The 27987-nt window shown below is 55.8% G+C and overlaps 1 protein-coding gene across 2 annotated transcripts in view; it reads left to right on the top strand.

Annotated features, from left to right (window-relative positions):
* Tfeb (transcription factor EB) overlaps nucleotides 1-27305 on the top strand; it is a 51288-nt gene extending 23983 nt beyond the window's left edge. Inside the window, exons 2-9 of one of the 2 annotated variants that reach the window (XM_006994005.4) lie at nucleotides 21103-21340; nucleotides 21425-21679; nucleotides 22076-22156; nucleotides 23650-23770; nucleotides 23867-23923; nucleotides 25045-25120; nucleotides 25580-25727; nucleotides 26265-27305. In XM_006994005.4, coding sequence (XP_006994067.1) covers nucleotides 21125-21340; nucleotides 21425-21679; nucleotides 22076-22156; nucleotides 23650-23770; nucleotides 23867-23923; nucleotides 25045-25120; nucleotides 25580-25727; nucleotides 26265-26747 — 1437 coding nt within the window. In that variant the 5' untranslated portion in view covers nucleotides 21103-21124 and the 3' untranslated portion in view covers nucleotides 26748-27305. Of the gene's footprint in view, nucleotides 1-20840; nucleotides 21341-21424; nucleotides 21680-22075; nucleotides 22157-23649; nucleotides 23771-23866; nucleotides 23924-25044; nucleotides 25121-25579; nucleotides 25728-26264 lie in introns of those variants that run through there. The other variant, XM_006994002.4, reaches the window with a different exon arrangement.
* The last annotated feature ends 682 nt before the right edge of the window (nucleotides 27306-27987 follow it).

The following is a 27987-nucleotide window of genomic DNA, read 5'->3' as shown; positions in this document are numbered from 1 at the left end:
TCCACACCTGGGCAAGCTGTGGAGGTAGCAGTAAGGTCCTCCATATGGGACCAAGTTCCTCTCTTGTCCCTCCACTGACTCTCTGACTGCTGAAGAGGCTGAAATCCCAGGAATACGCTGTCCCTATTATGTAAGAGGTCCCAAATCTCTCCCAAGTGAGCGGGCAGCCAGCGGGTAGACGCAGGAGTCCCCACTCCTGTATCTGTTCCTGCCTGTCCCTTCTCTCTGCTTGCTCACCCTTTCAGCCCCTGCTCCAGCCCTGCTGCCCAGGACGGGTGGGAGGCTCTCTCCAGGGAAATGAATTCTTGGCTTGAGCCCAGATGCCGGCCTGCCCAGCTCTGCTCCAGGGTAATGCTGGGTGCACACACAGCCCCATTGTGTGCCTGGGCCTCAGGCCTGCGTCATGGGTCTGGCACCGGCACTGTCCACAGGCTCCCTGGTCTCTTCAGCAGCTCCCACAGGGCCTGAGCCCTCAGACTCCGGTGAGGGGGTGGGGGGCTGTGATCAGGAGAGTCCTGGGGTGGGGCCAGGAGCGCTCAGCTGCTTACCCACTGGTCCCTGCTTCCAGGCTGAACTTGTGAAATTGCATAACCCCAGCTCTTCAGAGCCAAGCTGGGAAAGCAAGGTAAATAGCTTCTCGTGGGTTATATGGGGAGCCAGATACATGAGGATCCGGACCCCCCAGGTGCTGCTTAAATCGAGATAAATAATAATCAAGGATGGTAAGGTTGGTGGGGAGAGCAAACCTCCAAAGCTGGAGAGCAGGCTCTGCCTCAGTCTCCCCACTCCAGCTGTATTATATGCTCCCTCCCAATAAGGGAAAGGCATATGGAAATAAGGTGTGACCGAGACTGGGCCTAGAATCTTCTCTTGAGCACCATAGACTGGCCCTGAGCCCCTCACAGGCCTTGGCTCCACTGGGAAGCAGGACATTCTGCCTAGATGCTTCTATTCTGAGAATCTGGCCTGAGTCTCTCTACCTCCTCAGGTTTCTACCCTGAAGGGGCCTCTGCAGCAATGGAGCCTGCCATGGGCAACCTTGCCCAGGCAAGAAGGGTCCCATCTCTGCCTTGTGCCCAAGACGGAAGGCCAAGGGAAGAGTCCCCAGACACGCCCTTTGTGGAGTCCACCATGTTTCTCACCTCCTCAGTTTCCCACAGGCCACTTTCCTAGCTACCCTGTCCATCCTGGGCATGAGGCCTGTGTCCTCCTTCAGTACCGTAGCAAAGGGACAGGGCATTCCTTAGTGACTGTGGGGCTGTGACATGCCAGGGCCGGTGCGTGGGGACAGGTGGAGATGGTGCTGGAAGGGACATGCAGGCTGGCTCCCATCCACAGCTCCTCCCTCCATGCTGCTCAGGCTCCTCACTCTGTCTGTACCTTTCCCATCACGACCTCCCCCAGGACACAGCAGTGGCTATGACAAGTCCTCAATGTAGAGCACAGCAGGCATGACCCAGACGGTGGCATCGGGGACCTCCTACCTGGAGGATTATGGGAGTTCCAAGGAAGAGAAACCCCAGGACAGGCCTTGGGAAAAGCTTCACACTAACTAGAATACTGGACAGGGGACTAGAGATTTGCGTCAGCAGTTTTGTTTTTTTTTTTCCCAGAGCATTTATTGCTCTTGCAGAGGACCTGGGTTTGAGTCCCAACACTCACATGGCAACTCACAGATACGTTATTCCAGTTCTAGGGGATCCAACACCCTCTTCTGATCCCTACAGGCTCTGGGCACACGTGTGGTACATACACATATGCACAGGCAAAAGACACATACATGAAATAAAAGAGAATGTAAAAGTTGGACAGGAACTTCTCAGGGCCTCAGCTTCTCCGTTGAGTTCCTTATTCCCCAGTCTTGTTGAGAAGGTCCTGCGAAGGAGCACATGAGAGCCCTTAAGAGCATCCCCAGCAAGTGGTGAGGTGATGCTTGCAGGGTCAGAGCAGGAGCGATAGAACCATCGATCAGAGCGCCCGTCAGTTCAAGGCCAGGGGCGACATGAGACTGTCTGTGAAAGTGCCCTCACTTGACCCCCAGAACCCGCAATGGAAGGAGAGAAGTGACTCTTGAAAGCTGTTCTCTGCCGGGCAATGGTGGTGCACGCCTTTAATCCCAGCATTCGGGAGGCAGAGCCAGGTGGATCTCTGTGAGTTCGAGGCCAGCCTGGACTACCGAGTGAGTTCCAGGAAAGGTGCAAAGCTCCACAGAGAAACCCTGTCTCGAAAAAACCAAAAAAAAAAAAAAAAAAAAAAAAAAAAAAAAAAAAAAAAAAAAAAGAAAGAAAGAAAGAGAGAAAGCTGTTCTCTGCCTGCCACACCAGCACTGTGGCATGCAGTGGCATGCATGTGTGGGTGTTTACCCACGCAACAAGTAAAATAGAAAGCATACTGTATACACCCATCTATCCATTATATCCATCTGGCATATATAACTATGTATCTCTCTATTTATAGATTATTTCAATCCATCCATTCATCCATTTATCCATCCATTTATCTATGTATCCATTCATCATCCACACACATTTACCCACTTGCTCCATCCATCCATCCATCCATTCATGAATGAACGGTATTCATCTCTCCAGGTTTATTGAGCTCTCACTCTGCCGGATGCTGGATTATATACTTCACACTTGCTCCATATAGGAACTCTCCAGGATGGAGGTTATTTTAATTTTATACACCAGGAGCCTGAAACTCCATTAAATGAGAGAGATAAATTAATGAATCTCTCACAGCCAGTAAGTGGGATTCAACCCTGTCTGCTTCAGAACACATACATTTTCTAAAAAAGATTTAAAATTTTATTTTATGTGTGTGCATGTGTATTTGTGCACCATGTGTGTGCCTAGTGCTCACAGACCAGAAGAGGACTTCGGATTTTGTGGAACTAGAGTTACAAATGGTTGTGAGCTGCCATGTGGGTGCTGGGAACAAGACCTGGATCCTCTGCAAGAGCAGCCATTGTTCTAAACTGCTGAACCGTCTCTCCAGCCTCAAAGCATGTGCTCTTGATGTTGAATCACATGGTATCCCTTGGTGTCCCAAGTGTTCCCTCCTGAGTTCTAAACAGGACAGCAGTGTTGGCCAGTGAGTGGAACACTGAGGTCCTAAAGCGTTGGCGTTCTGGAGTTCTACCCTAGACTCACCTGCCGGCAGAGGGCAACGCCAGGTTTCTCAGGCACCTAATGTTACCATCACCACCCCCGACATGCAGTGTTCTCTGCACATTAGCATTTCTGCTAAGCCTTGTTCTTCTCTCCACCTTTGCAGCTCTGCTTCTGGGACATTCTCACCTGCCCACAGGTCAGCAAGTTCTAGGCACACGTTTGGCCACTCCATCTGGCTCTGGCAGTCTTGCTTCTGACTGTTACATTCTTGCTTCTCAGGTCCCCACAGGGAGGTCAGCTCCTGTCCCTGGCTCATCCGCAGCTGGCCCTTCTAAGCCCGAGAGCTAGCAGCTCAGTTTCAGTCCAGATTCCTACTGGCTGACAAAAGAATGTAGCTGGAAATAGTCTATTTGGGAGTTTTCCAGGGACTGACTACCTGGAAAAGTAGGGTCCATGAGTCCTGGAAGGGCAGGAAAGTGATAAAATACCGATTATGGAGGTGTGCTGTTGGCTCCCTCTCATGGCGGCGGGGGGTGGAGGGGTGGGGGTGGGGGGGGGTGCTTAGATCATCCTCTGAGGTTACCCAGGGAGGGCCTAGGTTTTGGCTAGGGTATGTGGGGAGTCACTGGGCAGGAAGCTAATGCCATCATCTCTGGCTGCATATATAGTGCTTAGGTGAACTACTTGGGGCCATGCATGGCCAAAGGATGTGGCTGGACCCTCAGCAGCTTCTGCTGGGTTCACCAAACCCAGCCTGGTGGTCAACCCAGCCCTCTTTCCACAGCTCCCTTTGGTCTGTGTCCAAGGTAGCCTCCTCCCCCGGGCCAGTCGCCATGCCACAGTCGGTGTTTAACAGATGTGGAGAACCCACAAGGTCCCGTTCGCTGAGAGGGGAAGCTGGCAGGAGCTCCCTTGGTGAACAAATATGTGTTTACTCCATTCCTGAAACTGGCTAGTCCTTTCCTAGTCTCACCAGGTGAGAGAGCCCTGGGTGCTACGTTTTCACCTAGCATGGTCATAGATGTGTGACCATGCTAGGTGGCACATGCCTGCAGCCCACAGTCCCCCTTTAAAAGAAAAATACGGTTATTACTTTGTTTGTTAAGATAAGATCTCTCTATGTAGCTCTGGCTATCCTGGAACTCACAATGTAGCTCAGGCTGGCCTCGAACTCACCTCCCGAGGGCCGGGATTTTAGGCATGTGCCACCACACCCCGTTAACAGTCCCTCCCAACTTCCCGAGACTCTTTGCAGCTGCTCTTCTTCCTTTCGCTTCTTTTCCTGCCCTGGCCTCTTCTCCTGATCCACGGTTACCTTCCACTGTCCATTAGTCAGCGGGGGTGGGGGGGTGAGGGGGAGTGGGGGGTGGGGGGGGTGGGGGGGGTGGGGGGGTGGGGGGGTGGGGGAGTGGAGCCCTGCTGCCCTCCCTTTGTGTGCCCATCTGAACAAGATGCAGTTGGTGAAACATGGTGTGGGGGGATTGGTTTGGCAAAGTCACCCCCGATCCTTCCTAGTGAAGGATCTTCCAAGCCGGCTTTGAGAAGGGCCAGGTCTCTGGTTCCGCCGCTGTCTACCCTAGCCCTGTCAACCTCCTGCTGTGCCTTCCACCTGGTGGTACCAGGGAAAGTCAAAAGAGGGAGTGGGTGGCGGGCTGGGAGTGTGGCTCAGTTGGTAGAGTGCCTGTCTGGCATGCGTGAAACTCTGGGTTTGATCCCCATGCAACACCAAGCCTAGAGTCTTAAGCCTGTGATCCAAGCGCTCAGGATGTGGAGGCTGAAGGTCAGAAGGTCAAGGTCACCCTCAGATCTGTAGTGGGTTTGAGGCCACTGTGGCTGAGTAAGAAAGCCCCCAGCATGAAGCTGGTGAAGGGCTGGGGCGGGACTGGGACAGCGCTGGGGCTCACCGCACACCCCTGCTGGACAGGCACGCCCCGTGGACCCCCAGGACTTGGACTTTTCTTCCTAGCTCTCCCCTGCAGCTCTTCTCTTCTGATGTTTGGTCACAGTTTGCACGTCTCGGTGGTGGTGTCAGGCCCGTGCCTGCCGCTGTGGGCCAGCCACCTCACCGCTGACACTCGGCTCAGTCTCTTCCCCATGTCCATTGCACTTCCCCTTACTCACTGGTATAGAAGGCGGCCATGCTCGGGCCAGGCCCAGCTCAGCTGGCCGAGGACTGGGGAGCTTCTGCTCCGGAACTGTAGGCTGGACTTGTGCTAGGTGTGGTTTTCTGGGCCTCTCTCAGGTTTGGGCTCAAACATCCTCCATCTGTGGGGAATCTGCTGCTGGAGTCACACTCCTGTGAGCGAAAATGGGACAGCTCAGAGTCCTGGAGGAGGCGGAAGGACCTGGAGATAAAGATAATTACTGGGGGCAGGATGCTGCCCCCCACCCCAGCACATGGTCGGGGTTCCTCTGCCGCCTGGGAAGGGCAGAAAGCTGGTGTTTAAGGACTGACAAAAGGTAGAAATAGCTGGAGGGAAAAAGACTCGCATGTTCCTCTCATACCTTGTGTGGCCCCCCGGGGGGGAGCTGCAGGTGGCTGGCCTGCACAGCACTGCGAGGCTGATCTGGAAGGGTCCTTTCACCTCAGTAGAGGAGAAGGTAGCTTTCAGGGCAAGTGCCCTCTGGCTTCCTGGTTGGCCAGCTGGAGAGGTCAGAGTGTCCCAGGCAATGCAGGTGTAAGGCTGAGTCTGGGTCAGCAGCTGCCATCCCTGGAGACACTCAGGTGGGCTGGCTGGGCACAGCACCCTGGCAAGGGAGCCTCCTGGCCTTGGTACCCTGTGGCCTCTCCCCTGGAGCCAACTCACTCTTGGGTAGGGCAGGAGCAGAGGGTGCGGAGTCAGGGAGAAGGGCCCCGCGGCTGAGGGTTCTGGACCACTGCTTGTGGCTGTCCAGTGGCCTCAGTCCGTACTGGCCGCCCCCTCCTGCCCCCACCAGACGTGAGTCAGATCGAAAGCAGAAGCAGCCAGACGCTGCGCCGGGTGAAGCGAGCCAGAGCCAACTGGGCTATTTTGGAACCTGGTTAATTCCCCCTCCAGGCCACCACCTCCTGTTCTCAGGGCTCCTGTCCTCTCTTGGTCTCAGGGCTCTGCCTTCCCCAGGAGACAGTCGGGATGGTACTTGGTTTCCCTGCTCTGTGTGGGGGTGCTGTTAAAAATCCTCCTGCCTGGACTTCCTTGCTGGCTAAGTTACAGGGGCTGCCTTCTAGGGTACTAGTCCTCGGGTGGGTGTTGGGGCAGAGTGCCCCCTCCTGGTGGGGGCTGGCAAACGCTGATGCCCCTGCCCTGCCCTGCTGAGCACCACCCTGCCCTGCCCTGCCCTGCCCGGTCCATCTTTCACCAACCCTAGGCCAGCTGTCAGCTGTCGCTCCCAGGGTGGGAGCTGACTCGAGCTTCAGGTGGGAGCCCGTCCCAGAAGTCAGTCTCAGAGGGGTGGGGGTGGGGATTTCCAGACCCAGAGGGAAGATATTTTGGGGTCACAGACCTTTTCAGAACCTGTGAAATCACTCTCTGAAACAGCCCTACCAGGTCCCTAGTCTGTGGCTCTTTGTTAGGAATGCTAGGCCTGTTTAGGGTTCTGGCCCCACACTTTGGGGTTTCTGTGGTGCCCACATGAGCTTGGGCGCCCCAGAAGTCCAGCCTGCAGTGGTGAATGAGGTCAGTGGGGTGTGGGTTGGGGTGCTGATGGTGGGGTGCTGGAGGTAAGAACTGTCACCTGTTCGTGGATAGAGTGGACAAGGGCCTTTCCTGAGCCTGTAGCTGGAGACAAGTACAATTGCCACTGTCCCGTGTGTGTGTGTGTGTGTGTGTGTGTGTGTGTGTGTGTGTGTGTGTACTTGGGAAACCATACAATAAGCATGGCTGTCTGTCAGGGGACCCTGAGGTGACGGTCCACTTTGCTGTCCATCTTTCAGCAGTCTGGCATGTTACCTCACTAACTACTGATGATGAGGGTCCATCAAGCGGTACCCAGTAAAAATGTGGGTCCTTGTCCATCTTGGGCCAGTGGGAGTTGGGGAGAGGTAGATGATAGAGGGTAAAGGCAATGTGGACGGAAGAGAGACTCCTTGGCCTGCTGTGTGCGTGCGTGCGTGCGTGCGTGTGTGTGTGTGTGTGTGTGTGTGTGTGTGTGTGTGTGTATGTGTGTGTGTGTGTGTGTGTGTGTGTTAGTGCCCTGAGGCTCCGTGTACCTGAGAGTCCTCTGTCTCAGAATTATCCTGTCTTTTGGAGGAAGCAAAGCCCCAGGTTGGTGTGCCTGTGACAGGGTGTATCTGTGGGTGCCGTGGTCTTTGTGTGAGTGGGTGTTCCACATGCAGTTTGTCCTGACTGAGTCTCCGTACCAGCTCAGCTTCCCTTCTGCTGTCCCATAAACCCTGGGTGTGGGTGCCTCATGCACTGGGCCTGGCCACCCACCCTCCAGCCCACACTTGGGCTCCTGGGCTGTTTGCTCAAGTTCATGGTGGAGATTATTCCTGTCCTGTGCCCTTCTAGGGCCTGGGCCACTCTGCTCTCCTCGTTCTTGTCACCAGTTTTCACTCTTGGAATCAGGTGACCAAATCCTCAGAGGTCAGCGTGTAAAGTCTCTTTGTTTACTGCTCCACACATCCGGGACTTGTCAGGATACATTCTCTGTCTGGATGTATCCAAGGCCTGGAGGCTCCGCCCTTCTAACCTGCACTCAGGAGTGTGACACCTGTGGGTCGTGTGTGTGTGTGTGTGTGTGTGTGTGTGTGTGTGTGTTTCACGGAGCCCAGGCCACCCTCAAACTTAGCATGTACTTGAGGATGACCTTGAACTCCTGATCCTCCTCCCTCCACCCCCCAAGTGCGGGGATCACAGGCGTGCACCATCACCCACATCAGGTCATGTGTTGACGGGTAAGGACATAAAGGCCTCTCCCAGCTGGTGGACAGGCAGGGAGCTGACCATCTCCATCACCCCTCACCTGCTCCCAGGAAGACAGCATTGCTACCATCTGTTTACAGATAGGGAGACCGAGGCCCCCAGAGGCTGTGTGCCTGCCTGCTGTCACATAGCTCAGAGGCAACGCCAGACTTGACTTCAGCGTTGAGGGGTTCAGAACGCATGTGCACTCTGCTGAACCTCAGAGCTCAAGTAGACCTCACTACGTCCGAGGCCTGGGCCTCGGGCAGTGGTCGGGGGCTGCGGTGCAAGGGGGGGGGTCCTTGCTGGCCTTTAGTGGGACAGCAGCTTCTGATGGGAAGGAAGGACAGAATGGAGTACAGTTCTGGGGGAGGGCTGGTGTCTTGTTCCCACCCGCTTCCCTGTGCTCTTCCCAAACAGACATCTGTGTGCTGGGCAGCAGCTGGGGTGTGGATCCAGAGAGCCAGTGCTCTGTTGCCGACCTGTGACCTTAGGCATGGCCCCTGACCCTCCCTGTTGTCCCGTCTGTAAAATGGGTACAGGTCGGTAGGGTTGTATGGGGTGTTAAATTAGCAGCATATGACGGATGCTTTGTGTATCGTTAGCTCTCGTCTCGGTAAGGGAAATGTTTGACATGGGCAGTCCATGCCTTCGAGCTGCCCAGCTGTGTCTGTTCAGGGGCGTTTTCTCCTCCCTGCCCCATGCCTTGTTTATCTGTTATTACTCGGCAGAACCTGGCTGTGCAGTTACGAGGCCGCTTCTGAAACACTCATTCGGACTAGAGGAAGTAGAGGAAGTAGCTCCTCACAGCCCCAGGCGGGGTGTGTGTGTGTGTGTGTGTGTGTGTGTGTGTGTGTGGTGGGGGAGGGGGGGCAGCAGGGGCTGGGATGAGGGTCTGCAGACCCCAAGGGAGTATGACAGGGTGACAGTGGCCTGAGGGCCGTTAGTAGCTCAGGAAGATAGAGAGAGGCCTGGGTATAGAGCTGGAGTTGGGTACAGAGTTAGGCCTTGGGCCCAGAGGCAGAAGTTGCTATGGAATTGACAAGGAGCTTTTCCAGCCCCAAGAAAGGGTCCTAAGAGGCTGGGGTGGGGTGGGCAGCTTGGTTCCTAAGGCCCTCAGAGTTCTGGAGAAGGGCTTCTAGACCACCAGGAGGTGACGGTGGAAACAGCCCTGGCTCTTCCGTCTAAGGCCTGCAGTCCCTACCCACCGTGTACACAAGCCCAGCCTTGTGTGTGTGCATCCATGCTGCCGGAATCTTCTCTACGCCAGACCAGGCCGGAAGGAGCCTGTGAGGAGCCCGTTAGCCTCACACAGGGGGCTGAGGCCCAGAGAGAGCAGGATCTGTCTAGTCACACAGCTAGAAGTCTTGCCCGTTGTACATCTCTACCCCTGCTCTGGCCTTGGGCAAACATTGCCGGAGCCTTTGTAACTTGCCATTGTGAACATGGCCACAGTTCACTGCAGGGGAGCTCAGGTTGCTGCGTGGGCACAGACAGGGCGCTGGCGCTTGTGGTCCTGGTCTGGCGTCCCCCTCATCTGCCCTCAGATTGTTGAAAAGCCGTCTGAGAGCGAGACCTCCCTCCGCTCTGCCATCAGACTCCTGGGCTAGGCTGGGCGTCACCCTCTGGTTTGTGTATTCACATTCTGCTGACGGTTTGTTGTGCTTCCCAGGCATTAATGGCCAGAGTGAGATCCAGATACATGGTCCCCAAGGTCCTGGCTCTGTACCTTCTTGACCTGAAGCCTTGGGTGGGCTTGAGTCTGACGGCCTTTAGGAGAGCCAGAGGGGTGGTACCCAGGCCTTCATAGTTCCCTGTGGGGTTCATGTGTGGATAGGTGGGCAGGACTTGGGGGGTACAAGGGGCAGCAGTGGGGAGCCCTCCTGTGCCCCTGTTCTCCTGTGGGAGGTAGTGGTGGCGTACGCTCTGGGGAGGCCTGAGCTGTATCTCCCCTGCAGTGTGACACCCGACAGGCCACACGCCCCTTGAGCTTTGGTTTCCTCTTTTGCTAGTGTTCCTGTTTGTCTCATGAGGTGTTTGTGGGGCACACAAGGGCCGATGTGGGCCTGTGTCGAGTGTGAACCTGACGTACAGTAGGGACTCAGAAGTGCCCGCAGAGCAGGAGGAGAGGAGGTCTGTGGGCGTGTGGGGTGACTGTGGCTGACAAACACCCCCGAGAGTTCTGTGCCTGTCCTGAGAAGTCTGCTGGATAGCCAGGTAGAAAGGTTCTGAAGAACGTGAAAGGTGGTTTTCCTGGGAGCTTTCATGTAGGAAAGCTGGGGAGCCTGATGGGTGACCAAGAAACCGAAGAACAAAACAGAGTGGACACAGGCAAGACTCTGAGTGGATGAGAGCCTGGGGTGCAGGGGGGCTCGGTCCCTTGGTCCCACTCCAGCCAAGGGAACAGGTGGCATGCCAGCTGAGGCAAAGCTTGGGCTGCAGAGGGGTAGGAAAGAAGGAGAGAGGCTGGGGGAAGAGAGACAGAAGAGGAGAGAGCGTCGTCAGGGACAGGTGAGCAGGCCGAGAGACAGGGTCTGTGTGGAGTCAGAACTCAGCACGGCCCAAGGACTTTTCTGATGTCCCCTCCCGACACTTGCCTTGGCTACACATCCTCTTCCTGTCTCCCCATCCTCCCACTTCAGTGACTCCCCTACACAGGAGGACTGCAGCTGGTCCCTGGGGGTCAGGATGGCGTCGTCTCTGGTCTGGGTTGCCTTTGAAGCTGTTCCTGTGTGCCCAGTTGCTCAGATTGCCCCAGACTCACAGGCTGGTCAGGCAGGAGGTGGCAGCTCCCACCCTTTCCTGTGGGATGTGAGCTGGGGCCTGGGGTTGATGAAGTGTGAGGGCTGGAGGCTACCCCGGGCCATCAGAAGTCCATGCTGAGCCCCCCCCCCCCTCTGCTCAGGGTTGGAAAACAAGCCTCTGGCCAGGCCTGGAAACACTGCTCTCTAAAATCCCAGCTACTCAGGAGGCTGAGGCTATAGCTCAGGGGTAAAGTCCTTGCTGGGAGTGTGGGAGACCCTGGGTTCAATTCCCTGTACCTCAAAAATAAAACAAACCAGGGCTGGAGAGATGGCTCAGAGGATAAAGTCCTTTCCCACAATCAAACACCGAGAACCAGAGTTTGGATTTCCTGAACTCCTGGAAATGCCAGGTTGGTGCAGTGGCCTGCCTGTAATTCCAGCGCCTGGAACAGGCAGAGACAGGGTCCCTGGAGCAAGCTGGCTAGCTGGACTAGCTCATATCAGTGAGCTCTGAGTGTAACTGAGGGACCTTGTCTCAATGATTAAGGTGAAGAGAGACTGAGGAAGACCCCTGATGTCAACCTCTGTACTGCATACACACACACACCTCACACTCACACTCACACACAACATACACCCCCCCACATACACACCACATACTCACACATATACATACCACACACTCAAACACATGCACAACACACACACACACACCATACTCATACACATGCATACCACACACACACCCATGCACACCACATTCACACATGCACACCACATGCTCACACACATGCATATCACACACACCCATGCACACCACATTCACACATGCACACCACACACTCTCACACATGTTGAAAGAGAAGAACAAAAGCAGACTACCCCAGCCTCGCCCCAGCGGTGGACCCCACAGGCTGAGCTCCATGTCGTCACTCAGGATGGGTTTACTTCTGCATGTCACTCTATTTCTGGACCTGCAGTCGTCACCTGTAAGGGTCAGGCAGGCTGGGGCCACATTCTGCATGACAGAATGTCATGGTCTTGGAGACCAGTGACTGTCAGCTTGGAGAGGCCTTCAGGGTGTGGCCTCAGGGATCCCTCAGGTGCCCGGAGATGCCCTCTGTCTACCTTAGAGTGGTGAGTGCAGGCGGGAGGGACCTGATGGAAAAGTTCATGAACTGCATGATTCAAATTTGTGCATTTAAAAAGTTTGTTTGTTAGAGGGACTCGAGAGTGCCACAGTGTACATGTGGGAGGTCAGAAGACAGCTGCGTTGGTCTCTCCTTCACCACGTGCATCCTGGGAGCAGAACTCCAGTCATCATCACCTTGGCAAGCACCTTCACTCACTGGGCCATCTCAGTGGCCCCAAACTTGTACGTTTTGCTCACGTCAATTAGGTGTCACCAAACAGGAGAAAGACTCAAAGGCAGCTCACAAATGTAACTCCAGTTCCAGAGGATCTGATGCCTCCTTCTGGTCTCCATAGGCACCCACATTTACTGGCATATGGACAAGCAGGCACACACACACACACACACACACACACACATACACACACGGAAATAAGAAAATGTAAAGGGTATAAAAAGTGTTGGGGCTGGAGAGGTGGCTCAGAGGTCATGAGCACTTGTTGCTCTTGCAGTGGACCCAGGTTCGGTTCCTAGCATCCATGTGATGGCTCACAACCATCTGTGACTCCAGTTCCAGGGGATTTGACACCCTCTTCTGACCTCTGCAGGCACCAGGCATGCATGTAGTGCCTATACATACATGTAGGCAAACACTTGTTAAATTAAATAAAACTTAATATATAGTTTAAAAATGTAAAAGTGTGCACCCCTGGCCTCATCCTGTTTTGGTACCAGGGACCTTCCACCCAACCTGTGTACACATACTAGGTGGTTCCGGTTTGCTGTCCTCCAGGGTGGGAAGTAGTCGAGTCTTGTCGCTACCTTCCTAACCTCTAGGAGCCGCTGGCCGGATGCTGGGATGATAACCTGCATTGAAGGTGTCTCCAGTGGTCTAGCCTCGGCTTGCCCGAGAGCCCAGGGAGCTGAAGACTGCTCTTCTGCCTCTCTAAGGCCCCTCACAGTGAGCTTCGTAAGGAACATAAGCTTTGGGCAGGAAACAGTCCCGCAGAGGCTGCTCTGTGCCAGCCTGGAGCCCTGGTTGAGTGGGGTGAAGGGCTGGGTGTCTGGAAGGATCCTCTTCCCAAGAGGAGCAGAGGCGGCGCTCAGCCCTGGAGATGGAGATGGCCCAGGTGGTAAAGAGCTGCCGAGAGCATCAGGACCTCGGTCTCCATCCTCAGGACCAGGAAGAACCAGGCACGGTGGCAAACATCTCTAACCCCTGCTGGGAAGTGGGAGACAGGAGGAGGATTCTGGAGTTCATAGGTCAGCCAGTCTAGCCTATGGGTGAGTTCTGGATCAGAGAGACCCGGTCTCCAAAACCAAAGTGGGGAATGACTTGTGGGGAAACTGAGGCAGACATTGAGTCAGGCCCACACTGACACTTGAACCCACTGCGTTCCGATTCCAAGCCCACAGTCCTTGTGAGAGAAGGACTTCTGTCGTAGAAGTGGCCTGGGGTATGGTGATTGTTTGGACATCCGAGCTAGTCTGCCCTTCCCTGCTCTTTTGAGACAGGGTCTCATGTAGCCTAGACTGGCCTTGAACTTCTGATCCTCCTGACCATGCATGCTGGGAAGTTCTCTACCCACTGAGCTACACTCCTGGCCCCTATGCTGTCTCTTCTTGCCACCCAGTCTTCCTGCGGTAGAGGCTGCACAGAGAACACCATCCCAACCTGGAACCCTCTGCCCCGACTCCTTCCTTTCCTGCTGGTGTCCATTCCCCTGCCCAGGCACCCGTTCCAGAGGCCTTTGTCTAGGGTCATGGTTTCCTCAGGATTGACCCTGCAGCTCCCACACAGCCGGTGGTTGTGGGAACATCAAGGAGAAAGGACATCCTCCCACCGCAGAGGCAGGTCTGTAGCAAATGACTTAAACAGGCACCCCAGCTCTGGGCTCACACTTTGCGGTTTCAGCTGCCAGACATGTGCTTTTCTGGGAATGCGGAAACTGGTTCTGCCCTTTGAAGAAGGGTAACTGTGGCTCTTATGTTTGGCAATTTCAGACTGTTGCTGGACACCTTCCTGGCTCTGGGCTATATGAATGAGATCAGCTGCCCGACCCTTTGATGAGTAGGGTTCTTCAAGGGGACTCCTAAAATCAAAGGTGGCCACCCTCAGCCCAAAACAGGATGGGGGTGGTTCCCAGTCCAGGAAAAGCCGGGCTGCCAGGACCCAGGCCTGATAGCAGCTCTGAGGACTTTATGCCCCAGCCTCGCTGTCTGTCTCCATGATGCAGGAACAGCAACAGCACTGTTGGGAATGAACTTCAAAATTAAACCAGATGAAGCTCCAGTGTGACGCTGCTCACTGTAATCCCGGAAGCTGGCAGGTGGAAGCAGGCGGCTGGCTTGGCAGTTAAAGGCCCTTGCTGCTCTCCCTAGGGACCCCAGTTCAGTTCCCAGCGCCCACGTCGGGCAGCTCACAACTGCCTGCAACTCCAGATCCAACACCTTCTTCCAGTTTCCTTCAACACTTGCATGCAGATAAGCACACACACATACACAAGCACGCACGTATGCACGCGCACGTGCACACACAACCACTGAACACCCATGCACTTAATTATGAAACCCGTCATAGTTTTGTGAATTTCATCCCAAGACGTTTTTCTGTGCGTGTCTCGCACTGTGTACTGCAAACCCAGCACACCATGGGGGGGGGGGTGATAGCAGATTTTATATAAAATTGTGCATCTTACATTTTGTCCCGTCACATAACCTCATGCCGTTTGCCCTAAACACATTGGAGGGATGAATCATAATTTATTGAGCAGCCCTGTTGCTGGACATTGAGACTTCATTTCTTTTCGTTCTGTGTGTTTGGGTATTTTGCTTTCGTGCGTGTCTATAGATCCCATGTGTGCCTGGTGCCCACGGAGATGAGAGAAAGTGTCAGATCCCCTGGCACAGGAGCTGTGGACAGTGGCGGGTCCGTATATAGGTGCCGGGACTGAGCCAGGCTCCCCAGAAGAAGAACCAGTGCTTAGTGGCTGACTCATTGCTCAGCTACCATATTTGTTTAAACGGGCTCTTGCTATGTAGTCTAGGCTGGCCTGAAACTCAGCTGTGTAGAGCAGGCTGGCCTCAAACTTTTACTATATCTGGAGTGCTCGGAGCACAGGGATGAGCCACTGTACCCTCTTGAGACTGTCTTGATTTTTTCTGCATGATGTATACTAACTGTATGTTTGCATACAGGTGTTTTCTGCATTTACAATGACTTCCCTGGGCTAATGAACATCTGCAATAAAAAAAACTTCTTGTGTGTGTGTGTGTGCGCGCGTGTGCGCGCGCGCGCGTGCACCATAGTGTATGAATGGAGGTTCAGAGGACAACTTGTGGAAGTCAGTTCTTCCTTGTGGATTCTGGGGATCAAATTCAGGTCCTCGGGCTTGGTGGCAGGTGCTTCTGTCCATCCAGCCATCTTGCTGGATCCCCAGTTGTTCTTGAGATCGGAACAAGGAGTGAACTGGTAGTCGTGCTGGGGGACCCTGACATGCTGAGGTCCGGGCTGCTGGGGAGGCAAATCGCTTGCTATTTCTCTTCAGCTGTGCCAGGTCGGCCTCACTCCTCCAGTGAGCTTCAAAAATGAAAACAATTAGGAGCGAGCAGCTGGACCAGCGCTCATAAACAAGTCAGCCTGTGTCAGCAACACCTGCCTGCAGCATGTCACAGACCATTCCTGGTCCCCTCCCGCAGGGTGGCCCTTTCTCCCTCCCAGGCAGTCCCCCAAGGCTAACTGGATCCTGACTTCTCACACAGTAGATGCTTTGTGCCTGGTTTTGAACTTTATAGTTGTAGATGGGACTTCGTGCATTTTTGGTGTGTGTTGTTGCTGGTGGTTTTTGGAGATAGGAACTCTCTATGTAGGCCTGGCTGTCCTGGAACTCCCTATGTAGACCAGGCTGGCCTTGAACTCACAGAGATCCGCCTGTCTGTCTCCTCTGCCTCTACCTTCTGAGTGCTGGGATCAAAGGTATGCGCCACCACACCCAGCCTGGCTCCAGGAATTTCTGAGTCTGGCCTCTATTGCCACACGTCTAGGAGGGCCCCGGGCAGTGGTGTGTGGGGTCAGTGGCTAAGTGGTGTGGAATGGCTGTGCACAGCTTTTTTTTCAGGGGGGAGGGGGAACTGGCCTGGGGCTTGCTATGTAGACCAGGCTGGCCTCAAATTCATAGAGCTCTGCCTGCCTCTGCCTCCTGAGTGCTAGGATTAAAGTCATGGCCGCCACGTCTGCCCGTGCACAGCTTCCTTGTCCCTTTCCTTCGGTGAACATTAGGTCATGTCTAGTTTGGGTCCCAATTACAGTGCTGCCACGGAGACATCCTCCTCAGTGTCCTTGGGTGACCACACGGAATGTATGTATGTATGTATGTATGTATGTATGTATGTATGTATGTATGTATATATGTATGTATGTATTGAGACAAGGTCTCGCGTGTTAACCTCAAATTCTCTCCATAGCCAAAGACGACCTTCACCGTCTGTTCCCCTAGCCCCTGTCTCTGTGTGCTGCAGTCACAGGTGGGCACCACCTCCGTGCCCAGTTCACTCAGTGCTGGGGATTGAACCCAGGGCCTTGTGTGCCAGGCAAGCCCTCCATCGACTCAGCTACATCCCCAGCCCCAGCGATCCCACTTTTAAAGGATCTACCCACAAGGCAGACAGATTCCCGAGAAGTTGGGTGTGGGTGACAAGTGCCTCCCGGTGTGTGGGAGACTGGGGCAGGAGGATCCAGAGTCTGTGGCCAGCCTGGACAACATAATGAGACCCTGTCTTTCCAGTGTTGGAGAAGCAGTTCCTTTGGTAGAGTGTCTGCTTGGTCACACCGAGTCCTGAATTGGATGTCCAGCAGCACATGGAGCCAGATGTGGTGCTGCACAGCTGTAATCCTAGCACTTGGGAAGACAAGTAGGAGCATCAGGAGTTGAAGTCTATCCTTGGCTACATAGTGAGTTTAAGAGCAGCCTGGAACACATCAATGCCTCTGCCACTTAGGGTCCCACCTGGCTTAACAACTGTTGCTCTGAGTAGGGTAGAGCTTGGGCCGGCGAGATGACCTTGGGGGGTGGGGGACCCCTTCTTTTCAGAGATATGTTCAGACATGATCAGGATCAGGTCTGGCTCCCACAGGCCTCTAGAAGCTAGCCTTCCTCACACAAGTTACACATAATCACACCAGAGAGTTACATGCTTCCTAAGGGGGGGTGGGAACCATATAAACAAGTTCCTATTTGTTACTCCCCCAAAGGTGACCACTTGGACGAGTTTCAGGTATCAGGGAGTCCGGAATAATATGTTTTTGTTTGTTTGTTTTTGTTTTTCGAGACAGGGTTTCTCTGTGTAGCTTTGCGCCTTTCCTGGATCTCGCTCTGTAGACCAGGCTGGCCTCGAACTCACAAAGATCTGCCTGGCTCTGCCTCCCAAGTGCTGGGATTAAAGGTGTTCACCACCACCGCCCAGCTTAAACCATTCCAACTTTTAAAAGTTCCAAGTAGAGGCGGGCGTCGGCTGCCTTCACTCCCGCTGCTTGGTAGCTGTGCAGCTTTGGACAATCGCTTGACTTCTCTGTGCCTCCTTCCTGAAATCTCTACAAGGATAGTCTCTCCCAGGCTAGCGCCGCCCGCCTGGCATTGATGCTTCTTCTTTCTACCCATTTTCCTTTGTAGTTGTGTCGTCCTCCTCCTCCTCCTCCTCCTCCTCCTCCTCCTCCTCCTCCTCCTCCTCCTCCTCCTCCTCTTCCACTTCATGGTGGATCCCTGCTGTCTCCTTTCCTGGACACAAGGCTTTCCCCTGACATCTCTCTAGACTCCCATCCTGACTCCCCCATCTCCTTAGGAACAGTTCTACCCAGCCGGTTCACACTCAGATGTAGACTACTGGTTAGGGAACCACAGTAGGTGGGCAGGTGGAGCCAGAGGAGGCGGGACCCTCTCTTCTAGCAGCCAAATGCCTGCAGGCTGAGTTCTCCACACTCACCAGGTCTCCTGGAATCTCACAGCAGCCCCACCCGAAAGGCACCTTTTTTTTTGAGACAGAGTTTACTATGTAGCCTTTGTTGGAACTCACTCTGTAGACCAGGCTGGCCTTGAACTCAGAGATCTGCCTGTCTCTGCCTCCTAAGTGCAGGGATTAAAGGTGTGCGCCCCTGTGCCCGGCTGGGAAAGCACTTTCATTGGCTTGCTTTACAGAGATCAAGAAAGTGAGGCACAGAGAGGCTTGATAATTTCCCCGGGTCACCCAGCCAGTGAAGGCCGTCTGTGGGACACTCACGGGTCGTGACTAAACTGTCTCAGCTTTGGGTGGAGCCGAAGACCTGGACAAACGGCAGCTGGGAGTACCCCGTGGGTGCTGGTGTGCAGATGGGGCTGGTCGGGCCAGTGGGAGAGGCTGGGACTTTCTGGGTCCTCTAAGGGAGGTGGTCGGACCTGTACATGGTAGGCCCTGCCGGTCCCATGTTCCTGGGCATGCACAGTGGGCCCTTTCCAGGCTGCGAGGGACAGGAAGGGAGGGGCACAGACATTTGGACTTTCCCTGTTTCTTGGTTCATCCTGGTAGCCCACCCTGAGACTGAGCAGCATATAGGGTCTCTCCTTCCCAATTCCCACAAGCCCTTGGTCCTCACCTCTTCTCCCAAGCTCAGTAGGGGAAGCTAGAGTTTTGCCATCAGGAATATGGGGTACAGTAGCTCTGTCTAGGAGGTGCTAGGGGGCGGGAAAGTCTTTTCTGCCTGCTTCCTCCCTCAGAGGTCACTGGTACCCACCCCTCTCAGCCAGACTCTCCTGTTGACACCATCTGCCAGGAGCCCCCCTCCCAGGGGCTGAATTCCCACGCCCATTTCACAGACAGGGAGCTGAGGCTAATGCAGCCAGAGCAGGGCCTATTGGGTCGAGCACAGTCCTTGAGGTGGCCAGGCCAACCCTTTGTCAGGGGAACAAGGGATTCCTTCTCCCTAGCCCTCCCCTGAGCCGGCTGGCACGGCCAGGCCCCTTGGCCCCCACTGGCCATCTGAAGTCGGATTGTCCGTGGAGGGGAGGCTGCTGGCTGCCTAGCGGGTGTGTGGGGCTGCATCTGGTCGGAGCCAGGGGTCTGTTTGCCAGTGTGGCTAATGGGCTGTGGTGTGAAGACAGGGACACCCCTCTGTCAGAGCTGGAGAAGGGGTGGTGGGAGGCTGTGGAGGCTGCAGCTGGTGGCTTCTATGGAATGGGGAGGGCGGGGAGTCAGAGCCTGGGTTCCTGGGGGCTGCCCTGTAGACATGGACTGCTCGGGCCCTCGCCCGCCGGGCGGAGAGTGAAAGATGAGGTGATAGCGGCTGGCTATGTGCCACGGGACAGACAGCATGGTAGGCATCCTCACGCCATTAGGGAGCTGCTTAGAGAGAGGATGGAGTCCTGGTTGGGGACCTGTGACCTGGGCTTCGCTTCTGCCCCCGAGCCCTGGATACCACCCTCTCCTCCACAACATGGGGTAGACTAGATACTTGGCGTGGATCCTAGCTCTGACCTGCCACAAGAAACTTACCTGCCCTTTGCCTCTGTTTCCCCTTTTTTATGAAGAGCATGGTTTGGGATTGAGCAAGGGCTGTCCAATATGGCTAATGGAGGCCTTGGATGCCAGTTTGAAGACTCTGGCTGTATTGCGCCAGTCTCCTGAACTCAGACTGCCAGGCACTGCACTGGCCATCCAGTTTTTACTGGACACGGAGGAAGGCCCTGTCCACACAGCAGGAAACTGAGGCTCTAGGAGACTGAGCAGCTGGCCCAGGTCACACAGCAGAGGTGAGAACCAGGCTCTGCATCCACCCACCCTGTGGAAAAGCCCTTGCTCGACCACGAGTCCATCTTGACAAATCCCCCCACTCCCTAACTGTACCCTCATGGACTCAGGTACCCCGAAGCCCTGTGCCTCTCAATCTTGGGCTGTCCCTGAGAAGTTGCTGGGTTCTGCTTTTTCATTTGTGGCCCAGCGAGGGGAAGGGACTTGGCCACAGTCACCCAGGGACCCAGGGACGGAGCCTGCCCAGTTTCGGGGCCCCCCACCTCCCAGCCTAGGTTTGGGGGCCTCAGCCACCCCTCCCCACAATGGGTCAAGCTCCAAGCAGTGAGGAGCCCTGAAGTGGCCCTTCGGCACAGGACTATACCTGCCTGCTTCTGCACGTGCCTGTGGCCCCCTTTCTCTTTGAGACCGTGGGATCCAGGAGCTGGGGGGGGGGACTACATCTCCAGTGTCTGCTTCATGGATACTATTCATTCTCTCCATTCTCCTCACCATTGGTGTCTGTCTCGCATGCCCCAGAGGCTAGAGGCCGAAGGTAGTAGCGCAGTAAACCAACAGATGAAATGCGTCCCCTCAGGGGACTTGCATTCCTAGTGAGGGATAGACAGGGAACGCAACACCAAACGTAATGTAAGAAGAGACAAAAATGCCCTGCCCTAGAAGGTGGCATCTGATCCAGAGAAGCAAGGAGTGGGGGATAAGGCCATTTTAACTCGGTGGTCCTGAAGCGGCGCTATACGGGGACACTCCAGTCTTGGAGGAGGAGAAGCGAGCCTCTGTGGTGTTTGTAGAAAGAACGTTCCAGGTGGCGGGATAGCAAGTGCAAAGGCCCGGGGGTGGAAGCGTGCCTGGGGTGTTTGAAGGATAGTTTAAGGCTGGAGGTGTGGCCGGAGTAGGTAGAACAAGGGAGAGAAGCATGCAGGGGTGGGGTGGGGGTCTGAGGGGGACCATGAAGGCAGCAGATTACAGAGGGCCATTGAGGCCACGTCTAAGGACTTGGGCTTTTGCTCCGAGTGAACTGGGAGCCATGGAGAGTTCTGAGCCCAGAGCAGGCAGGAACTAACAGGATGGTGGAGCTTTGAGCAGATGGTGGGGGAGGAGCATCTGGAGGCTCCTCAGGCCCTCAGAGGAGGCGTGGTGCGGGCTGGACAGGGGAGGGGCAGGAGAGGAGGATGGAGCCGAGGCCAGGTATGAAATGCTCAGGATGTGGCCGTGACAGCGAGGGGTCAGGTGGGCTCCTGCAGCCGCTGAAGGACAGAGTGCTCGTTCTGGTCTAGGCGTCAGGGACTTGGGCTCATGGCTCAGCTTGCTCAGTGGCCTTGGGCAAACCCCTTCTGTCAGGACTCAGTTTCTCCTTACGTACAATGGGAGCAGCCGTACTTGTGCCAGCCCACGTTTAAAGACTGCGAGGATGATGAGTACTTCATGGACCTGTCTCCCCTCGACTGCAGGGAGCCCGAGCCAGCAACCGCCATGGCGTCACGCATTGGGCTGCGCATGCAGCTCATGCGGGAGCAGGCGCAGCAGGAGGAGCAGCGAGAGCGCATGCAGCAGCAAGCCGTCATGCATTACATGCAGCAGCAACAGCAGCAGCAGCCGCAGCCGCAACTGGGGGGACCACCTACCCCGGCCATCAACACCCCAGTCCACTTCCAGTCGCCGCCACCTGTGCCTGGGGAGGTGTTGAAGGTAGGGCCCCTGCCTCGACTTCCGCCCCTGCCCCAGGAGTCCCAGCCTCCTCCACAGCTGTGCCTCCCGCCCCCCCCCCCCCAGGTGCAGTCCTACCTGGAGAACCCCACCTCCTACCACCTGCAGCAGTCCCAGCACCAGAAGGTTCGGGAGTACCTATCTGAGACCTACGGAAACAAGTTTGCAGCCCACATCAGCCCCGCCCAAGGCTCCCCGAAACCCCCGCCAGCAGCATCCCCCGGGGTGCGGGCTGGACATGTACTGTCCACCTCAGCCAGCAACAGCGCCCCCAACAGTCCCATGGCCATGCTGCACATCAGCTCCAACCCTGAGAAGGAGGTGAGTGAGGGCCGCCCGTTTGGTGGCCCGTGTGGCAGTCTGGAAAAGTCTGGTTTCGATGGCCGAGGTGGAGCTGTGTCTTCAGGGAGCTCCTGTCTGAGGGAGACACAGTCCTGCCTCAGGGAGCCCTTGTCTGAGTTGAGTTACCATCTTCTTACAGGCTCTGCTGGAGATAAGGCAGACTCAGAGAAAAGCCGAGCGCTCTCATAGCCCTCGAGAGCTCCCTGGCCGGGGTTCCTGGGGACAAGGCTAAACCAGCCTTAGGCTCAGCTGTAGGGCCCTTCTCCGGCCCGTTTCCTCCTCTAGATGAGGAGGTGGGGTGAGGTGGTGGTGTGGGAGGTGAACGGCTCCCCTCTTGAGGTGGGCCGTCCCCAAATGGACTTTTCTGTCTTCTAGTTTGACGACGTCATCGACAACATTATGCGCCTGGACAATGTGCTGGGCTACATCAACCCTGAGATGCAGATGCCAAACACGGTACTCTTGGGTTGGGGGAGGGGCGGCACACAGCGGTTCGGGGCTGGAGAGATGTCAAAGCAGAGCTGGTGTCTCTGGAGGCAAGAGTCACCTCCATCAAGTACTGTGGCATGGACTCAGGGACCCTGAGTAGAACTGAATCAAGGAACACAAGCTGGGTATGGTTAATTCCAGCTCTTGGGAGGCAGAGGCAGGTGAATCTGGGAGTTCAAGGCCAGCCTGGTCTACAGAGTGAGTTCAAGGGCTGTTGGAGCTATATAAGTGAGACCTTGCCTAAGAAGGAGAAAAGACAGGCATGCCCCAACCTTGGCCAGTGTGTGTGATGGGGCAGTCTCAGGGAGTTCCCTGAGTGGGGTAGAGGGGGCGGCTGGAAGAACCTTCCAGAGCAGCAGTGTGTCCAATCAGTCAGCCCTGAACTGATAGTTCCTATGAGGATCTGTGGATCCCCTCCTCTGTGGTGCCCAGGGCCAAAGGTTTGGGTTACTCACTCGGTAGGGCTGGCCTTGTCCCCAGCCACAGGGGACAGTCTTCTCTCTGACAGTCTTGTCTGCAGGATCATTCTGACTCGGCTTGGGTTGTAGGGAGATCAGAAGGGACGAAGAGAGGGTGGGGCTGGAGAGATGGCTCCGTGGCTGGCAGGTGGAACAGCTCTTGCAGAGGACCCGAGTCTGGGAACTCAGACCCATGTCCATGACCTATAACTCCAGCTCCGGGGATCCAACGCCCTCTTCTGGACTCTGTGGGCCCCTGCACAACACCGCATGTGAACACAGATGTACACACAAAATGTAAACATAAAGCTAAAATGAAGACCAGAGCACCGGTGGGTGGCAGGAGTCCATTCCCAGCGGCAGACCCTGTTTTCTTGGGGCTCACCTGTTTGCTCTGGGTCCTTCGGCTGGAGCAGACTACCGCGTATTGCCATGTCAAGAGAGAAAGTCCCCGGAGGAGGTCATCAGTCTTCTGTTCCTACTGCCCTGGCGACATTGCTAGGGGGCTGAGCAGGAGGCAGGGCTGAGTTCAGACCTGTTGCCAGTAGGCACTGAGGTCAGGAGCAGGGTTCTGCAGTTAATTATCCAGCCTCCTCCCTCAGTGGCTCCCATCCACACGGTCTCCAGGCCCGTGGCTGGCTGTGGTAGGAACCAGCCAGTCTTTCTCAGACCTGCCTGTAGCATTTGTTATCCATGCTCCTGCTCTGTCCCATACTCTCAGAAACTTCCAAATCGACTGAGCTCCTCCCAGGCCTCCTCCAGCAGGACTTAATCCCATCACCGGTTAGGTTCCTCCTCCACCCCTCCGCCCCGGCCACCCCTCCGCCCCGGCCCAGGGCTCCTGAGGGCAGGGCTGTGCTAGGCCACGCTTTCTCAGATTGCACGGCGAATCCTGGAGAGGGGCTTGCTCGGGTAATTTTACCGCTCCTGTGAACCGCCGCTCTCGGCTCCATGGGTCCAGGCGAGGACTCACCACCACCCCCTCCACTCCTTCCTCTACAGCTACCCCTGTCCAGCAGCCACCTGAACGTGTACAGCGGTGACCCCCAGGTCACAGCCTCCCTGGTAGGTGTCACCAGCAGCTCCTGCCCTGCTGACCTGACCCAGAAGCGAGAGCTCACAGGTACTGCCGCCCTCTCTCCCGTACCCTCGGGGTTCCCCCTTCTTCTCTTTCCTCCCTCCCTTCTTCCCACCACCTCTCTCCTTCTCTGACCTCCAGATGCTGAGAGCCGGGCCCTGGCCAAGGAACGGCAGAAGAAAGACAACCATAACCTAAGTGAGTCCCGCCCCTCCCTCATCTGACCAGGGCTGAGAAGCTGGCACAGCCTGGCTCCCCACCCTAGCCCTGTACCAGCAGGCCATAGTCCTGGTCACCACATGCTCCAGGGCCGCTGAAACCCCCACCTTTCAGCTAGGCCAATGGTTCTCAACCTTTGGGAGTCAACCATCCCTTTCATAAGGGCCACATACTACTTATCAGATATGTATATTATGATTCATAGCAGTAGCAAAATTACAGGTATGAAGTAGCGATGAAAATAATTTTAGCCGGGTGGTGGTGACACGCCTTTAATCCCAGCACTTGGAAGGCAGAGGCAGGCGGATTTCTGTGAGTTCAAGGCCAGCCTGGTCTACAGAGTGAGATCCAGGACAGGCACCAAAACAACATAGAGAAACCCTGTCTTGAAAAACCAAAAAAGAAAGAATTTTATTTTCCTTTTACTTCAGCATGAGAAACTGTATTGAAAGGCTGCGGCATGAGGAAGCTCGAGAACCCACTGCTTTAAGTCTTTTTAGGAAACTGGGAGGGGCTGCTGGGAGGCATTTTCTTGAATTTTCCAGTTCATTAGATTTCAGTCTTCAGGGCCTGGGGCGATAGGAGTGGAGGCGATTGCCCCAGGGAGCTCTGTGGCTAAAGCTGGCTGGGTCTCCTGACCCCAACCCTAATTGTCTAAACTACCCTGACCTCCCGCCTGCAGTCCCAGCCTGGGACTCTGCTTTCTTTCTTATTCTTTTGTCTTGTTTTGGAGACAGGGTTTCTCGGTGCAGTTTTGGTGCCTGTCCTGGATCTCACTCACAGAGATCCATTTGCCTGCCTCTGCCTCCTGAGTGCTGGGATTAAAGGTGTGTGCCACCACCGCCCAGCTGGGTTTTTCTTCGAGACAGGGTTTCTCTGTGCAGCCTTGGCTGTCCTGGGACTCACTCTGTAACCCAGGCTGCCCTCAAACTCACAGAGATCCACCTGCCTCTGCCTCCCGAGTACTGGGATTAAACCAGCATACCAGGCCTCGGGTCCCTTTTATTTTAAACTAAGATTTTCTATGGGGTGCCCACTCTAGGTTGGGGGCTTCTCTTAGGCGGGGCCCCACCTTTCTAACCTGAAATCTTAATCTGTAGTTGAGAGGAGACGCAGGTTCAACATCAATGACCGCATCAAGGAGCTGGGAATGCTGATCCCCAAGGCCAATGACCTGTGAGCAGGTTTCCGGGGGGAGGGGAGGGGCCGGGCTGGGCAGCGGCTGCAAATGTTACCAGTTCTCGGTGGCTAAGGGCAGTGATGGAGGTGGCATGTTTGGGAAGAGAGGGTTCCTGCCTCTGCTGGGTCAAGACAGCTTCTGTTGGGAAGAGAGGCTTTGGGGTACAGGGGGGACTTCCTGGAGAAGGAGTCATGGGAAAGTGTCCCTGGGCTGATGGAGAGGAGAGAGATGCAGGGCAAGTGAGAGCTGAAGACAGGGAGATGGGTATGGGTCGGGCGGATTGCTTGAGCCCAAGAGAGGAGCTGGTCATTTCTGTGGACAAACCTCCTTTACTCAAGGCTCGGCATGGGCAGGAGTGGAGGCAGCTGGGGCTCTGAACCAAGCCTAGTGTCAGAGGAACCTGGTCAGGCGGCCTCTGGTGCACACCTCTTGACTCCGCATGGTTGTGGCTGCAGGGACGTGCGCTGGAACAAGGGTACCATCCTCAAGGCCTCTGTGGATTACATCCGGAGGATGCAGAAGGATCTGCAGAAATCCCGGGAGCTGGAGAACCACTCCCGGCGCCTGGAGATGACCAACAAGCAGCTCTGGCTTCGCATCCAGGTCTGGCCCTGGCTTTGGGCTCCTGGGGTGGCTCCCACTGATCTCCTCTGGCTCCAGAGCCCTGGGTCAGGGTGTGAACATCTGAGCTTGGAGATCTGGAAAGAAAGCCCATTAGGGAAGGAAGCTGTATCTGTCAGGATATTTGCTGCTTAAAGCTGTGACTTAGAGATAGATCCTGGTCTAGATTCAAGCTGCCCCCTCCTCCCCCGCGCCCCGCTTTCTTCTCCAGCCAAGACATGCTGTTCTTTTTTTTTTTTTTAAGATTTATTTATTACGTATATAGTGTTCTGCCTGCAGGCCAGAAGAGGGCACCAGATCCCATTACAGATGGTTGTGAGCCACCATGTGGTTGCTGGGAATTGAACTCAGGACCTCTGGAAGAGCAGTCAGTGCTCTTAACCTCTGAGCCATCTCTCCAGCCCCGACATGCTGTTCTTGAGTGTCACAGGGGAAGGGGGCAGGTGGTGCAGCAGGGCAGAGGGAGGGCTAGCCTGGTGCTGGTATCGAGTATCTCACCACCCCATCTGTCCCCAACAGGAGCTGGAGATGCAGGCACGAGTCCACGGCCTCCCCACCACCTCACCGTCTGGTGTGAACATGGCTGAGCTGGCCCAGCAGGTGGTGAAGCAAGAGCTGCCTGGTGAAGATTGCCCGGGGGAGGCTCTGATGCTGGGGCCTGAGGTCCCTGACCCCGAGCCGATGCCGGCTCTACCTCCCCAGGCATCGCTGCCCCCAGCCGCCCAGCCGCAGTCTCCTTTTCATCACCTGGACTTCAGCCACAGCCTGAGCTTTGGGGGTGGGGGTGACGAGGGGCCCACAGGCTACCATGATCCCCTGGGGACAGAGCCTGGCTGCTCCCCATTTCCCAACCTGTCCAAGAAGGATCTGGACTTAATGCTCCTAGATGACTCCCTGCTACCCCTGGCCTCCGACCCCCTCTTTTCCACCATGTCCCCTGAGGCCTCCAAGGCCAGCAGCCGACGGAGCAGCTTCAGCATGGAGGAGGGCGATGTTCTGTGACGCTGGCTGCCCCTGTGCCAAGGAGCAGGGGCTGCCTGGGGGCTGGGAGGACAGGGCAGAGCCTTCCCATCCTTCAGGCTGCACTTGGTGTGAAGTAGCCGCCTACCCTGCTTCTCCTTCCCTGTGGTTGGCCCGTTTGGACTTAGTGCCTGCCTGGCAGCCGATGGGCCCCTCCTCTGGGGGCAGAATCGTGGTGGGGAAGAACACGGGTGGGGTGAATGAGGGATAAGATGAAACCCTGGCAGGGGAGCCCTCTCTTCTGAGCCTGGGCCCCTCCATGAAGGACGTTTTGGAGAAGGAGGTATAAGAGGTACCTCTGCGGCAGCAGCCGGTCTGGGGGTGCCCAGGCCTGCCTTCCTGGGACTAGATGGCGCCCAGCCTGTCCCCCAGCCTGATACTTCCCCCACAGGTGGGGCACCCACCCCCCTTTGGTGCTAACAGCTCTCCCCTGGTGGTATGAGGGTGGGGTGGCCAGAAGAGGAGTCTGGGCTCAGGGTGGAGAGCACCCCCGCCCCCGGACCTCCCACTTTGTGCCTTTAGTAAACACTGTGCTTTGTATCACGTCGTCCTGGCTCTGCGGTGCACGCGGCCTCCGCTCACAACAGGCGGGAACCAGCCCAGTGGGCCCCTTCCCTGAGGGTCTGGAGGAGGTTCTCCTGAATTCAGCCCTGACTCCAAGGGAAGACAGAAACCTTTACGGTGTGCGACTGGGGGCATTGTGTCTCAGTGGCGCCACGAGGTGGCGCTGCAGCCATGCTGGTCCCACAGCTCCAGCTGTGGTCCGAACAACCGTGCTGCTGAGCGTGGACAGGTCTGCTCTCAGAGCCTTCCCTAGGTGTTGCTCTGGCTGGTCCGTGTTCGAGTGGGGCCCTCAACATTCGTCCCCTGTCTGGGTAGCTACAGGCCGCTTCGAGGTGACCCCCAGGCTGTATCCTTATGGCTATGGGGAAAGGGACCAGCTTGAACCTGATTTGGAATAAATGGGAACAGAGGACCCTAGCTAGGAGTCCAAGGTGTGGGCTCACCTCCTTTCTGCTCCAGCACTGTCTGGTAGTGGGGTTCCAGGACACCGTTTGCTCCAGGTTCTGGGATGTTAGACCCTTTCCCTGGAGGGGGAAGCGAACCTGGTGCCCCGGCAGGGCCTTGGCAGGTTTTACTTGGTTCCTCGATTTTCAAGGCTCTTCTGCCACGGGACCAAAATGGCTTTCTCCTCAAAGGGCCCTAAAAGGCCAAAGAAGCC

Source organism: Peromyscus maniculatus, chromosome 21, assembly GCF_049852395.1.
Source record: "Peromyscus maniculatus bairdii isolate BWxNUB_F1_BW_parent chromosome 21, HU_Pman_BW_mat_3.1, whole genome shotgun sequence".
Classification (NCBI taxonomy): Eukaryota; Metazoa; Chordata; class Mammalia; order Rodentia; family Cricetidae; genus Peromyscus; species Peromyscus maniculatus.
This window is presented reverse-complemented; position numbering and strand designations above follow the sequence as displayed.